This window comes from Lycium barbarum, chromosome 2 (assembly GCF_019175385.1).
Source record: "Lycium barbarum isolate Lr01 chromosome 2, ASM1917538v2, whole genome shotgun sequence".
NCBI classification, from domain to species: Eukaryota; Viridiplantae; Streptophyta; class Magnoliopsida; order Solanales; family Solanaceae; genus Lycium; species Lycium barbarum.
Window position 1 is genome coordinate 134233822 of NC_083338.1, and position 16435 is coordinate 134250256.

The window sequence follows — 16435 nt, forward strand, 5'->3', positions numbered from 1 at the left end:
TCTAAATATTCAAAACTACAGTATACGCCTTTCAAATTATTTCTTAGCAATTAGTATTCTATCCTAACAGCTCCCAAACATCAAGCAAATAATGTAACGACACAGAAACTACATAACTACTAAACATATCGCAGAATAAACTACAAATCTTAACCAAAACAGAAACTAAAGACCATGAGTAATGAATGTATCGAAGTTTACCTCTTTTGTGTGCAACGAACTAGGGTGTCGAAGTCGTCGAATCTATGCTCGAACTCGAACACCGATTAAAGTAGTTAAAGTTTCAAAACCAAAAAAACGAAAAAGGGTGAGTGATTGTTGGCTGTTATCCTTCGAGTAAGGCTCCTTTTTATGATTAAAATTGATGTTTTGTAGGGAATTTTGCGGTTCCAGATTCTTCCGTCCTTTTTTTTTTTGGATTGATTTCGTCTTTCTTCTCCCTTTATAGAGTGAGGAGAGAGGAGCTTATGAGAGAGAAACGATTGGCGTGGGGAACAAAAGGAAGTGGGGAGCAGGGGCATGGGGGGACAGGGGAGTGTGGAGGTGCAGAGAGAGAACGTGAGGGAGAGGAAGAGGAAAGAGAGGAGCGATGTCGGGTGAAGTGGGGGGAACGTGAGGAGCAGTGATGGTGGAGATGGCAGAACGAAGTGGGGGACAGGGGTAAGTGGAGAGGAACGTGAGTGGCAGAGAGATGAGTTTGAGCGAGAGAGAGAAGAGGGAGGCTGCGGCTGGTGAAGAAGAGAAAAAGGAGGGGGGGAAGGGAATTAGGGTTTGCTAAAAACGGGAATGGAGGGGAAAAGGAAAGGGAAAAAGGGCTGAAGCCTCCCCTTTGTATTTTACTGGATTGGGCCGGGTCAAATTCTTAAATGGATTGGGCTCGGTCCAGATTTGGATGAAAAGAATGGGCCTATATACAAGTGTATATACCTGATATACACGTATACACGTGTGTATTAGTATGTATACACATGAGGACTTGACACTTGTTTTAATTTGAAAATCCATTCTTCTCACATTTTCTTTGGCTTCTAAATTAGATCAAATGTATTATGTAGTAATAATAATAATAATAACAATAATAATAAATTTCATAATTAGAGTTAATATAATAATCTTATCATTAGTATATAAAATATAAGCAAAGTAATAATAAAGTAAAATATTACCTAAGTTATATCTTATGATTAATATATAATAAGTAAGTAGTGATGTACAACGTATTAATATTTAACAATATAGTAGTAGTAGAAATTATAATGAAGTAAGGGTAAAATAAGATATTGATTTATTAATTGGAATAAAGGAGGGGCAAAATTGGGTGTCAACATTCGTTACATAATTTAAATACATATGTGAAAAATACTACTCCCTCTGTTTCAATTTGTTTGAACGTATTTCCTTTTTAATCCGTGTCAAAATGAATGACCACTTTCCTAATTTAGAAACAAATTCACTTTATGAATGATTTACAGCCACACAAATTTTCAAGACTTATTTTGAACCACAAGTTTTAAAAGTCTTCCCTCTTTCTTAAATGTCGTGCCCAGTCAAATGGGTTCATATAAATTGAAACAGAGGGAGTAAATTCTAATAAATGTTAAATCTGAATCTATAATTTCAAAAGTACGTACACAATGAGTTATGTTGTGAGGAAGCCAGCTTTGTGTGTGGACAGGCTACTTCAATAGAACTAGGCCAAGTGTTGCAAAGTTTGAATTTACATTAATTTGTTCGGAACTCCCTATATGTGAAACTGCGGCATAGCATTTTACAATCAGATATTTAAAAAAACACATTGTTGAAAATGTAAAGTCAAAAACTATTTTTTTGCAGGTCTTTATCTGTCTAATACTCTGATGTTTAAGAATAGCATAACCTCAAAATACTTGTTTATTAGACAATGTGTCTTGTTTCATAATACACCAATGGAATGCGTAACGGTTAACATAGACCACAATTTATTTACCCGATCGTTAAGTTGCCAGCCAAATCTTAGAAGAAAAGACTTATGTACACTGGCAGTATAAAGAACTTTTACACTATCAGCGTAATTTAACATGTTGTAAGCGATTTAGTCAACAAGATCATGAAGCTTATGGAATTTTTTATTATCAAGATCTCGGAAATGTTTGGTGGATTGAGACCTTTGGACTTTACTCAATTTGTTCATCGCCTCCTTGTTGTTGTTGCTGCTGCTGAACTTACTAGCTCTGCTTCTTCTAGCATTTGGCAATGGAGGTCTATTATTCTTGATGTTCCTAGTAGCATCAGGATGAGATTCAGTACTTCTTGGTGAACCCTGAGGACTCTCTACTTTCTCAGTTGGCTTTGAAGTACTTGAGGATGTGCTTGTTGTAGTAGTAGTAGTGCTACTTCCTGGCTCTAGTAGGCTAATGACTGTTGAAATTCTACTCTTTATTGGCTCCTGAAACATTCAATACGCAGAAGATTGAATGAGTTTAACTTTTAAACACTTACACTGTAAGAGTTTTTTCTTCTATCAGGTCATTTAAGTAACTACTCATAATAAGTGAAACTGGTAACCTGAAATTAAAGCAACTTTCTGTAGTACGTTAAATTGTACTGATGGTTATAAACTTCTCATCATACTGTCAGTGGATATAGGTCAAATCCGTATAAAACAATGATGCTTGTCTTCCAGGTTTTCATTTGTTGTTTTTGGTTTCTTGGTTGACCGAGATCTTAACATAAATTAAGAAATGTACCTCATTAGAGCCACCAGTATCTGGTTTTGTTTCCTCCGAATCTATTACTTTCTTTTTGCGTTCCTTTTGTGATTGAGAGCGTTGTCGAGTCCTGTGCCTGCAGGAAAGGAAAATGGAATAATAGGAACTTGAAAGTCAAATCACTTTAAACAGATATTTAAGTTTGATATTAGATGATTCAGGCAATGTAATTTGCTTATGGTGCCAGGACATGAAACTTTTAGTACAAAGAGCCTGTTTGGATGGGCTTATGCCTATAAGCTGTTTGCAGCTTATAAGCTAAAAAAAATAAGTTGGGGTAGTCTAACTTATTTTTTTTGGCTTATAAGCTGTTTTCAGCTTATAAGCTGCTTTACATAAGCTAAGTCAAATGGGCCCAATTATTTTTTTGAGCTTATTTTAAGCACAAAATGACTTTAAGCTGCCAGCCAAACACTCAAAAAAGCTGAAAACAGCTTATAAGCTAACTTATAAGCCAATCCAAACGGGCTCAAAGTCAATTATTATTTGCTAGGGTAGTGTTTTAGATAAGGCTTAAGTTATTTTTGCTGCAATTTTGTATCTTTCTTCTTGTTCTCCAAAAACTAGGTAGTCCCTTTGGGGTTTCCAATCAGAAGTCAGAAAACGTTAAATATTTGGACTAAGCTCCAGCTTGACATGTTCTTGGTTAAAAATGTGCAATTTAAACTGATCCTGATACAATATTATCGGTCGCGTAAGAATGCTCCATAAAACCTTTAGAAACAGTGAAGGACAAAAGCGGTTGTGAAGAAAATGACTTTGGACTAACTCAAACGCAAAAGCTAACTTTTTAAGTGCGGATTGTACAAGACTATATTAAGAGATTTCAGTCCATACCCTCGACTAATGTCTGGCTCTAACAACGGTAAACAAGAATTCTAACATTTTCAAGAAGACAATTTGGGTGTATAGACGAGCTCGCTTACCTTCTCCTCTCAAGCTTTAACACTGCCTCAGGATCCTCCTTATAGACTACAGGCAGCTCCGAGAGTTCACATGCCAAGGGACTTGAATGAAAGAACTATATCGAAACATTATCCAAAATCAAGAGATAAAAGAAATGATCTAAATTAAAGTATGATAATAAACTTGTCGTTCAAATGACACAGAATTTGATATTTCAATTTACATTTACCTCGTCTTGGAGAGCTAAACCAGCAGAACTGCGATTTGCAGGATCTAGCGCAAGAAGAACATTTAGGAGCCTCCAAGAAGATACAGGAAAGTGCCTGAAAGCTTCTTTCTTGCTAGACCTGTAGGTATATGGTGGCCTGAAGGTAGTTGAAAGTTTTGTTTTCCTCCAGTAGTCTTCTGAAGGTGTACCACACAGCTTGAATATCTTGTGTAGCTGCTCCACCTAGAGCATTTTTCAATAATTATTGTATCATAAAATATCCTTCAGAACATGCTTGAATCAAATGAAAATTGATGAGATATCAATAGTTCTTAGCTTCTTGACGATCCAGACGATCAATTTGAGATAACTATAGTCCAATACCTTTCGGTAATCTAATTTACAAAATAGCCATAAAACGTATAGGTTTTGTATGTTAAGTATAAATATACATGTATATATACATTAACTATACATACACTATACCTAAAATATACATGTATATACATATAATATACATAATCAGTGTTTAGGTTTTGTATATTTAGGCTAGCGCCCGTACTGAATTTTGGCCATCAAAAATGAAAAAATTGCCATCAATGTTTATCTAATAAGAAAATTGGATTTTTGTTTTCAACGTTAGGCTAGTACCTCAGTGCGACCAGGCAGAATAGGCCGGCCTGCAAGCATTTCAGCCATGAGGCAGCCTGCACTCCAAAGATCAATACCTATCCCATAATCTGTAGCACCTAGTAACAACTCTGGAGCTCTATACCAAAGTGTGACAACTCGACTTGTAAGAGGACGCTTTTTTCCAGTATTGAAGAAGTTTGCAAGTCCAAAATCAGCAATTTTTAGCATCCCATCTTTGTCAATCAACAAATTAGATCCCTTAATATCTCGGTGCAAAATACCCCTCTCGTGGCAATGCTGCAGCCCCAAGAGCAGCTGCTGCATATAACACTTTATCTGAAACACGACAGATGCTTTCAAAATCAGCAATTGCAATGGCAAACATCAAACATTGAAAAGAATGGCTGGACAATTGTGCTGACCTGTGCTTCATTGAGCCTCATATCAGCCCGAGATATTATGCTGGTGAGATCAGATTGCATGTATTCGAAAACTATATAAAGACTATATTGCATTCTGGAAGTAGCCAGCCCTTCAAGCTTTATGATATTTGGATGGTCCAATTTCTGCAAGATCCTAATCTCTCGTGCCATGAACTTTATACTCTCCGGTTCCGAGGTATCAAAACGAACTTTCTTTAAGGCCACAATCTTCCCAGTATCCCTATCTCGCGCTTTATACACGTTGCTATAAGTCCCTGAACCTACCTAAAATATCAAAAGGATACATTAAATTCAATTACAGTACTCAGCTTTGCGTCCAATACATTCGCAAAAAGAAAAAAAGAAGGCGCACAGACACAATCTAATTTAAGCCTGACGTTTCTTAGTTAAACAAGAATATTTACTGGAAATTGCTAGTGCTATCAAATGAAGGAACAGAGCAAAGAAGCAAAAGCTAGAGTATAACTTAAGAGTTAATTTATATATTAGTGAAATCTAACCAGTTATAACAGGTCATTACTCTATTTTTCAGGTTACCACATGGAGAGTTACCTTAACTTAACCTGACAGTGTAAAAACTCTTTCTGCTATACTCTTAGCGCACAGAACATAAACTCTTAACTTTAATACCAATTTTCCACAGTTAAAATAAATGTGAAAATAATAAGAGACAAACCTTGTCAATTTTGTCATAAGAATCAGCACATTTTGGGACTAAACCAGCCAGAACTTCTCTTGGAATATTATCAACTAGCCATTTTGGCCATCCATCTATTAACTCTTCATCCTCAGTTATTGTCTTGCTAATTTTCCTAGGAACATCAGCTACAAGACCACTGTCACTACTATTAGTTTTTGTCTCCCCTTCACTTGTGATCACCAAATTCCTTTCATTAATTATATCTCTTTTTCCATCACTCAGTAGTCTCCTATCATCACCATAATCAGGAATATTTTTCTCCTTTGGCTGATCAAGCCTCTGTCCAGTAGACCTCCTTGGCCTAACTTGTTGATCACCTCTAGCAGCATATCCATTCTCCAACTTCAACTTCTCTAATCCCCGAGGCGGCGAATCCATCGCAGGTTTTGCTTGAGCACACCCCATAAGCTGCAATATCTTTTCAAGTTTCTCAAATAGTTATAATTATCTTGATGCCTGATAGCCCGTTTAGTCAAGCTTTTGGGAAGCTAAAAGTCAGAGAGGTGTTTGGCCGAGGTTTTAGGAATAAATAAGTTCTTTTGAGTAATAATAGAAGCCGAAAACGGTAGCTTTTTTCCGGAAGACTTTTGGTAACTTGGCCAAGTTGTTGCTCTAATATTAACAAAAGTGTTTTTCAAACTGATTAGCCAAACATAAACTTCTAAGCTCTAAAAGTACTTCTTTAGAAAACACTTCTGACTAAAAGTCACTTTTCGAAATAAATAGATTTTAGAAACTTAACCTAACCGACTACGAATTGTGACATATTCAAGACAAGGTCATGAATTCTTGATCAAATCCAACAAACAGAAGACAAATGGAGAACAGAGAAGGAAATGAACACACTGCAGGCTGAGTAAAAACTAAAAGAAAATATCTTGAGAAATAGAGGAAAGTTGATGAAAGTGACGAGAAATTAGCCGGCAGGCTGGTCATTTTCAGAATAATCTTGCTGCGTCTTCATGTTGTTGTTGTGTACTCCATTAGATGGCATATTAATTTAGCTTATTCAAATAAAATGAGTTAAACACGTGTTAAATAGGTTATAAATGCCAATATTTGTTTCCGGAGTATTTACACCATTATACATTAAAATCACTGAAAAGATAATTATAAATACTTGTTCATAATAAGTGGAATCAATAACATGAGAAATATGGCAGGCAACTTGTTATTACAATCTAAATAAACCCGTAGTATAATCATATTTTACATTGTCAATGTATATATATATATGTTAGTAAATCCTTATTTTCTATGTATGCATTGATTTTCTTTTTCTTTTCTCCGCTTCTCGCTTTTCAGTTTTAAGAACTCATGTTGCAAAAGTTTCATGACACTGGAAAAATTAACTTCAATATATATTTTTATTATTTGACCTATTCTATTACTACATCTTTTCAAGTAAAATAAAACGTTTTGACAAGGGAAGCTAAGATTTTATCATCATTGTGTGTCGTCTTCTTTTTTGTGTTAGTACTAAGAGGCGGAATTAATCTTAGTAAATTATGATACGATGCCACAGCTATTTTATTGCTGTGGCAAACTATTTTTAGTGATTTAATTTGAGCTAATGATGTAGGTCTGGCCAGGGGCGGAGCTACCTGGTCCCGAGGGGTGTCAAGCGACACCCCTTCGCCGGAAAATTACGTTGTATAGGTATGTGAAATTCTGATTTTATACATATATGTATTACTATTAACACTTCTTGTAATAAGTTGAGAGCTTAGCCGAGTGGTTGAGGGGTGTTATAGGTTCAGGCTAACAAGGTTGCGTGTTTGATTCTAGTTGGTGACATGCTTATTTTTTTTTACTTCAGTCATTGGCCTTTTTTAAAAATAAAAAAATTTGACACCCCTTAATAAATTTCCTGGCTCCGCCACTAGGTCTGGCAGCTATTGCCAAAAAATGTGTTGTCTTTCTTCTTTCTTTTTTCGAAACAAAATGTGTTGTCTTTCTTCTTTCTTTTTTCGAAACAAAATGTGTTGTCTTTCGTCTTTCTTTTCTCCGAAAAAAAAAATGTGTTGTCTTAATCAAGAAAATTTTACTATATAGTAGTACGTATGTAGTGTACGTAACTACGTACATAATAAAGAGCATGTTTATATCAGCATATACCGTAGAGAAGTTTTTCTGGTTTTGTCTAAAATTGAAAGACATCTCCGAAATATTTTTATTAGTTCGGGAAAAACTGCAAAAGATTTAATAAAGAGAAAAGGTTCAAACTAGTTCTTGAATTTTGTGAAATGGTCCAAATTTGTTCGGTTAATAATTGAGATCAAATATACTCCTACAGTTACATGATTGGTCTAAATATTCTCTTATTTACTAATAACGAAAGTTTTTCAACTTATGGACATTTTCTTACAAGGCAATGGGTCAAATTTAATCGGCCTGAAACTATGCGAAATGACCCAAAGTTTTCCTTGAATTTTGAAGAAGGGATCAATGTGTAACATTGTCTTCTTCAACACTCAGAACCTCTAATGATAATATCTCTATCAAATTAACCACCTCAAGCCTCAAATCATTCCGGATGGAACTCAAACAATGAACAATTACACCACTAAGCTAAATTTTCACCTTTATCAAACGCTATCGATACAACTCCATCATCCATCCTTCTTAGATCATCAATAGTGGAGTCAACGCTCCTCATCAACCCCCTAGTAAGCGCAGTATATATTTAGCTTCAAACTTTAGCAATCAAGATGGGCTACAGTGTTGAGCACTGATGGTCTTATGACATAGGTAAAACGGTGGCAGGAGAAAATGGTAAAAATAAAGATGTGGTAAAGATCATTTTAATGGGGTTGTCTTTGTATGGAACTTTTCTGTGTTCTTTGTTCTTTCTGTGAATGTTGTCAGAGTGAAGTGGCGGGGGAGTAACAGTGGTCTTCGACCAAGTGGTGTTTTCGAGAGTGGAGATAATCAATTTCATGCAGTGATTGATTTAGAGTAATGATGGATTGTTGTTGAGCAAAATAAAATCGGGAGAATTTCACATAATTTGGGGGAAAATCTGGACCATTGGCATAGTGTAGGGCAAATTCATTTTTACTTGTAAACGAAATTCATGCGTTGAATAGTTCATGCCGTTAGTGAATAAGACCATATCTGGACCAACGACAAGATATACTTAACCCCAACTATTAACAAATGAAAATTTTAAACCATATTGCAAAGTAGAAAGACAAAGTTGGACATTTTCCTTTTTTTTAGTTAAAATCCTATATTTTCTCTAGTATGCAATGGAATATTTGAGAAGTATGATTCTAAACGCCTTCTAGTTGTCAAATGCATCTACTAAGGAAAACTACTCGGCTCTCTTTAGGAAACTTAATTAATAACTTTTTTGTAATTTTAATACTATAAATGCGATAACCCATTCTAAAATCCAAATAACAACAATGAAATAAGTTTGGACTTTAATTAACGGTCCAATGAGCGCTAGCTTTTTTCTAGACCGACTATATTTAATCAGGAAACTCTGTTTTATTTCTTAAGTAATAACTTTGAGAAACATAATTAACACAAAATGTGATAAATAACAACCATAAAAAACTTTTTTTTTTTATATCTAGAGTACTATCTTTTCTCAAACTCTTTTGTCTTGACCGAGCATGGCTAAGGGGAGGCGAGTAAAGTCTTTGTTTTAGACCTCTAAAATTTTGAGCCCCAAAATTTTTAAATTATATATTTTATTATTTTATTTTTGCTTATTACTATTGAAATTTATAGAGAGAATGAAAAAGCAAAATATCTATATTAAAAAAAGACTCATACCTCACTTTGTAGGATTAAGTATGGTGTTGTTATCTATATTAAAAAAAAAAAGAATGAAAGAAAAAAAAACTCAATCTTTTGAACATTATAAATATTCTAGATATATGAATTAAACTACTTAAATCTTCATATTAGTAGATTACATTTTTTACAACACATATCCAAAGTGATATATTGCAAACAACTGGCTAACATCGTATTAACTTGAACTAATTCTTACAAGATAAATTATAATAGTACTATGTTAAGTTAAATGTTTTATGCCTTTTAAGAATACTATATTATAAACAATGAATATGAAAAAAAGTCTCTTACTAAAATCTAACTTTAGAACACTAATTTTAATTAGGCGTCGTAGGGTTAACACTATGATTTTGTCTCAAGTAAGGAAACCCCATAGCTACCTATGGATTCTAGTAAAAAATGTGATACTAGTAATGATTTCCCTATATTGAAATTAAATTTAATTACGTGAAGATTCTGATAATCTTGAAACCAGTAGTAATGATTTTCCTGCATTCCGATAAGTTTGAGAACAATTGTAAGTATTTTGATATGGGGAAAAGGGCTAAATATACCAGTTACTTTGTTTTGTAGCTAATTTTATCCTCCGTTAGTAATAGTGAATAAATACCACCGTTATCTATAAAGTTTACATCAGTACCCCTAATTGGATTAAAAATCCCAAATCAAATTACATTATCCGATTTTAAAAAAATATATATCCATTTCCTTCCTGACCCGCCCCGATCGAGCCCCGATTTCATTTCTTCTCCAAAAACAATGCTCAAAAAGTTTGATCCAATCTCCTTCAATTCGCAATCAAATGAGCTCAAATTTTGAGATGCAACTTCCTCAAAATTCAGTGAACAAATCTCAACCATCACTTTCTTCAAACAAACATTAAATCAACAAAACCCATTTTCAAATTTTTTCTACTCTAACCATGGCTAACATCAACTTTGAGCTTTCAAATCTCTCGGTTTTTTCAGAGATCATTTACATTTAACCTACTTTGTTATCTCTTCTGTTAACATTTTGAGATTGAATCTTAATGATGGATTTCACGCTAAGGCATTGTGTCCCCTAAAAGTGAGTCTTTTGCTTATTGTAATGCTACTTCTTTTCTTCTTCTTTTTTCTGAAGAAAATCAATTTCACGTGGAGTGTGATGATGTTGCCTTTATTATCTCTCTTTTTCATTTAAATCTATCAGGTATTGTATTAGCATGGTTAATATGTAGATGCACTTTGGAAAATAAAGCTTTGTTCACCTAAAATCATGATAAATTTCTCTTTTTATATTGGAGTCAATTTTGGTATTGTTATTTCCTTCTTATTGTTTGCTTCTTTTACCATCTCTCTCATCTTTGATGGCATGGTAGTTTTTTCGTGTTTTCTCTTAAGCAATAAGGACTACGGCACAGATAAATTTAACTTGGAGAAGAAGATGAAATCGGGTTGGGTAGCAGCGGGTAAGCAAGGGATTGGGTAATTTAATTTGATTTGGGGCTTTCCATCCAAATAGGGGTACGGGTATAAACTTTGTAGACAGTAGGAGTATATTTATTCACTATTACAAACGGATGATAAAGTTGCCTAATAAAATAAAATAGATGTGTATATTTGACCCTTTTCCCTTTCGTGTATTAACATCAAATCCTTCCGGATCCAAGAGAAGAGAAATCATGTAAGGAATCAAAGGTTCCCTCTTTAGAAGAACCTAAAGAGGAAAAATCATGTGAAGATTTTGATAAATATGAAAATAGTAATAATGATTTTCTTTCAAGAAGCACTAAAATTTTCTTATGCAGTCTAAGCTAAGAGGACTAGCACTTCTCCTAGTGCAGTATTAATGCAAAACGTTATCTGAGTTACACCAAGTGCTAATAAAATCCTCGTACTGGAGCAAACATTGTTGTTGGTCCCAAGGAAAAGGTTAATTGTGTTAGGGCATAGCTAGAAAGTTAAAAGTTGAGGAATTCATTCGGACACTCTAAGAAATTTGGATTTGTCAAACTTGATAGCCTTCAAATTAAAAGATCTGATTTTGGAGGTTGTTCTGGTATGCTGAAATTTCAATCTCATGGTTCTGCTTGTGCCGTTTGAGGGCAGGAAGATCAAGTTCGGAGATCAAGTTGATTTGCTATTTTAATTTTCTCTATTAAACTGTATTCAAAAGCAGTTGTAAATTAAACATTATTTGTTTTCTAATTAGAAAATAGAAATACGTTAAACAAGAAAAAAAATCAAACTACAGAATTCATTGCGTGTCCTTAAGGAATTTAATCCAATCACAGTTGCAGGAATTTAATACAATCACAGTTGCCCAAGGTATTTGGATTAATTCCTCTCAGAATAGAACCAAAAACTATTCTGTAATAGCAAACGATTAGGAAATGGGGCATGTTCGTAGCAAGCTGAGTCTTCGAAATGGAAAAAGTCATGAAAAAAAATTAAAAATAGAATATTTGGTCCAAAATAATTATCATTCAATCAGATCGGTAATCGAGCAACGACGACGGGATGAGGCTTGCTTTCTTCTGAACTCTTTAAGAGCTAGAAGAAGTGTCTCTTTATATAAGCACAATAACTTTCTCACTTTAATCAATGAGGACAAAATTCCCTTGTTCAAATTTTCATTTCCATTCACACACCAAACCCAAACTTATAACCCAACACTAATCCAGGTACGAGTATGTATGCTTTGTGAGTCCAATCTTTTACCATAACACAAAGATGTGCCTGCTTTTGATGTGTGTGTGTGTTTTTACGTGCGCCCCTTCTCCAGCTAAAAAAAAACGCTTATATTTAAAAATACGGCTCAGTTATTCTCTTTTCTGTAATTACAAGAATTTGACGTAGAAGAATGTCACAAACGTTAATTGTATGAAAGCAAGCAAGACAATAAGGGAGATATTAGGCAACTTCCTTATTTCGAGATGGGTCTCTAAGCCTATACACAAACAAGCATGACAGAACCGCCTAAAATACAACAATAGCAATTCACTTTTGTTGGAAACAAAGGTCAAGGTTTTGCAACAAGCAAACGGCTTTCTAATGTAGTTGCAATTAACGTAGAGAATTTCTAATAGTTCTTTCAAGCCGCATGCAAGCCAACAAACTTTTATGCTCTTTCATAAGTACACTACACCAAAAAGGCTTTGAGTGGCAATACATTTTTCTTTTAGCAGCAATAGTTATTGCCACAAAAATATTTACCAGCAATTAGTTAATGCCATTAGATCCAAGGTTGCTAAAGCCTTTAGCGGCATTTATTGTTAGGGCTAAAGTTTGATATTGCCTGTAATAATTGATTCTAGAATATAATTAATTGCCGCTAAAAACATATTTTGTTGTAGTGGTAGGAGTGTGTTAGTAATACTGTATATACTGCAATGAAGGGGCTCAAACAAATAAAATTGAAAATTCAAGTGAGAAAATTAAAGAAACCAATTGGATTCTTTTACATAAAATTACAAAAGAAAGTATTTTATGGCAGCATTTTGTGATAAGGAGGAACCTCATTCCAGGTCTACTATCCCAAAATTTGAGAGGAGGATCTTAACTTGATCAACAAAGTCAGAACCAGTGGCATATTCTGTTAACATCCCAACAGCAAAACCAAACATCGCCCATCTGTTCAACCAACATATATCAGTACAAGTTAATACTTATTACGTCAAATGAAAAAGAATTCAAGGTCATATCAAAGCAAAAAAAGTAGTTAGTCAAACTAGCAAATAAGATACTATGTTCCAAGGCTATGTTGCTCGGACTCTTCAAAAATAATGTCGGCTACTGGATATGACCCTCCAAAATCTATGCATTTTGGAGGATTAGGCACGGATGTTGGAACATTTTTGGAGGGTCCGAGTAACATAGTTCCAAGAAATATAAGTCTTTTACCCTTTTTACCACCTCTATGCAATTGACAATAAACAACAGCAAATGGAAGTGCTAGCACAAACTGTTTTAGAAAGTCAGCTACATACTCTTTCATTATTATTATTTGGACGACAATCTTTATTCCCCGACGCCAGATAAGGAGGGGAGATAATACTGATGCTTGATGCAACTTAAACCAACATTTTCTGTCCAACTTCTAAGTGAGAAGAAGTCTTTCATATCTTTAAATATTTTGCTCTCCGGGTTTTCTCTTTAAGTATCTAAGTCTCTAAAACTGTTAAGACATGAGAGTTATAGTTGATCGATCATCATACACCTCAAAGTCTTTCTGGTGTTCTGGTATTAAAGTCGTTGTTACCTAATGGGAACTGCAGTGTTTGTTGTTACTACTATATTTCTCACTCCAACCAGCATGGCTGCATAAGTGGTTGTACATTCTATCGAAAAAATACCAATTTTTCCTCACTTCATACTGTCCATTATCTAAATTGGCTAAGGAAAACGAACCCGCCTTTAAGAAAATCAAATCTCAGTGAGCCGGGAAATACACCTCTAAGAAAGCGCATCAACTCCATGTATATAATGCTCTCACCGAACCAGCCAGAATGAGTTGTATAGATTACATCAAGGTTTTAAACTTGTCTATAGGCAACAATTCTATGCAGCAGCAACTTAAGTCACTCGAGGAAATGGCGAGTCTTAGAAGCTTCTTTTTGACAGGAAGATTCAAGGAGTCAGTTGCATGTGTTTCTGCCAGGTCTACCACAAGTATATTATATGACCAAAAATGTCTCTTCAATTCAATGGATTAAAGGATAATCAAGTCCAAGGCTCTCAGGAAACAAAACTTTAACTTGACTAACATAAATCTTTGGTTAGCCAGATCTTCATCTAATCCAACTTGAATCAAAGCATCAACCTCTGCTAGCTTGTTTTGCCAACTACCATTTTGGAACAACTTAGACAAAATGCCAAAATCAGTCATATAAACTTCTTAGCAAACTATAAATACTGAATTACTAATAGTCATTTAATTAACAAAATATAAAAGATAATATAGCTATTAGCCTGTTACTTAGAGTGATTCCATATGATTCTAGTTCTAGCCAAATTCTTTCTGCTGCTCTGCCCATTCAAAATGGGATCTTGTAGCCTCTTTGGTAAATATACCTTTAAGTCCGAGTAGATAAGACAATCAAGTTTTCGTTAATCAGTTAAGAGTCTATATACCAAATTATCAGACGAATAAAACACTTCTCACTCCAGCTTCGTTTCAGCCTTCAAATGAAACCATTTCAAGATTTTGGCCAAAACCAACACTACACCTAGTATAATGTTCTATAGATTGCTAAGTGGAATTCTCAATACAAGTCCAAGATATTCTCATTTCTCAATATGATCAATAACTGCCAATACAAAATTTGCTTAAATTAACAAATTCCAGGCTCAAGTTCTACACTTTATACTAGTATCACATTGCAAAGAGGTATTCAGTCAATCAGATAAACAATTCATATCAAAATTGATTTTCTTTTTTCTCTGTTCACACAGTATCACTACTCTCAAAAGGAATAATTCAAATAATTAAAGGAAAAAGAACCCCCCAAGCAATTAAACTAATCCAAATTCTCTTAAATTGTTAATTAATTACCTGCCATTGGAAATTTCATTCTTGGCAATAAAACCAAAGAATGGTCCTTGATTAGCTTCCTCAAGCTTCTTCTGCTTGAAATATTGTTGAAGCTCCTTAGCCTTTTGCCTCTGAAACTCCATTGTAATTACATTCTTGTCATCCAGAGCCTGCTTGGCCGGAGCACTAGGCGGCGGAGGCGGAGGAGAAGATGAAGGTGGTGGTGGTGATGATGGTGGGACAGGTTTAACAGGGGTAGGTGGTTGTGCCATAGGTCTTCTTAAAGGGCCATCAGCCTGAGAACTTCTTATGGTGAGTTTAGTAGAAAAACTGAAATTATTGGAAGAAGAAGGAATTGGGGAAGATGTGTTTTGAATTTTGATGCATGGGAATGAAGATGATGATGCTACTGACATTTTTTTCTTTGATATGTGTGTTTTTTCTGTTAATTTTTTTTTTTTTTTTTTTTTTTTTTTTTTTTGTGGATTCTTGAAGAAGAGGGAAAATTGTATGGTTTAACTGTTTATCAGAAAGTGGAGATTGTATGGATAGTGAAAGGTGTTTTGTGGATAGCATGTGGCCAAGTTTCACCAAACTTTACAAGAGATTGTCAATTGCCAATAGTACTTTGCATACAAGTCACAAGTCACAACATTCATAAGCTCTTCTTAATCAGGATCTCTCCGTATCCTTAACTAGAAATTTCCGATTCCAACCGTGAAATTTTAGTAAGGAGCTATTTATCCGTAGATATAACAGTTACTGATCACTTTTTGTTTTTGGCTCTAAAACATAGACGATGTCAAGGAATTTCAAATTCTTTAGGTGAAACTTCATGATAATATTTTTGAGTACTACTATAAAATTTAAGATCTCATGACAGTAGCTATTTTTTAATTATAGCGACTGAAAGGTGACTATTTGTGGCTTTTACCTGATTCACCCTTTAGTATGCCTATTCTGTGCGAATTTGTATCAATCATGCCAATGAATTTCACCTACGAGATGGAAAAATGAAAAAATGAAAAAAAAAAAAAAAAAAAAAAAAAAAAAACTCCTTGACAAACCTCAGTTTGGACTTTTCTCTTTCAATTCCTTTTTCGGGTGGCACTATATATTAACCCTAGGATTTGGATATTACGGAAATGAAAAGGAAATTCACGAGGAAAAAGGATTTGCGTTTCCTTATTAAATTTGCAAAGCAAATCATAGAAAAACACTAGTCAGTTGGAATTACATTGTACGTGTTGTTGAGATTCGATTTAATTCCACCTGCTTAAGGCATTTGTGATTTACTTACTTATACATACAAGGTTTAGAACCTGTTTGGATTGACTTATTTTAGGTGTTTTTAAGCCAAAATAGCATTTAAGCACTTAGTAACATTTCGTAATAGGTTACCTAACTTATTCTTCGAGTTACTAATAGAAACTTTATAAATTATAGGTACCTGTTGTGAACTTTTAAGCTCTAC

The 16435-nt window shown here is 34.4% G+C and overlaps 2 protein-coding genes across 2 annotated transcripts; both read right to left on the minus strand.

Moving 5' to 3' along the window:
* Positions 1-1666: 1666 nt before the first annotated feature.
* LOC132622547 (probable serine/threonine-protein kinase At1g54610) lies at positions 1667-6960 on the minus strand. The gene is made up of 7 exons (XM_060337157.1): positions 5614-6960; positions 4917-5201; positions 4513-4830; positions 3883-4104; positions 3674-3768; positions 2727-2823; positions 1667-2425 (listed from the first exon to the last, which is right to left on the minus strand). The coding sequence occupies exons 1-7, from the start codon at positions 6040-6042 to the stop codon at positions 2072-2074; spliced, it is 1800 nt and encodes a 599-aa protein (XP_060193140.1). The 5' UTR covers positions 6043-6960; the 3' UTR covers positions 1667-2071.
* Positions 6961-12821: 5861 nt separating this feature from the next.
* LOC132627372 (light-harvesting complex-like protein OHP2, chloroplastic) lies at positions 12822-15515 on the minus strand. Its single transcript, XM_060342685.1, has 2 exons — positions 14983-15515; positions 12822-13061 (listed from the first exon to the last, which is right to left on the minus strand). Exons 1-2 carry the CDS (start codon positions 15375-15377, stop codon positions 12947-12949), a joined length of 510 nt encoding a protein of 169 aa, XP_060198668.1. The 5' UTR covers positions 15378-15515; the 3' UTR covers positions 12822-12946.
* Between the last annotated feature and the right edge of the window lie 920 nt (positions 15516-16435).

Bases quoted from the DNA above. Each gene is read 5' to 3' on its own strand.
- LOC132622547 (XM_060337157.1), bottom strand. From the start codon at position 6,042: ATGGGGTGTGCTCAAGCAAAACCTGCGATGGATTCGCCGCCTCGGGGA. The intron at 5,202-5,613 runs GTTTGTCTCTTA...TTGATATTTTAG, and splicing joins CTTATGACAAAATTGACAAG to GTAGGTTCAGGGACTTATAG. The intron at 2,426-2,726 runs GTACATTTCTTA...TGAATGTTTCAG, and splicing joins ATACTGGTGGCTCTAATGAG to GAGCCAATAAAGAGTAGAAT.
- LOC132627372 (XM_060342685.1), bottom strand. From the start codon at position 15,377: ATGTCAGTAGCATCATCATCTTCATTCCCATGCATCAAAATTCAAAAC. The intron at 13,062-14,982 runs GTAATTAATTAA...TTGGTTGAACAG, and splicing joins AATGAAATTTCCAATGGCAG to ATGGGCGATGTTTGGTTTTG.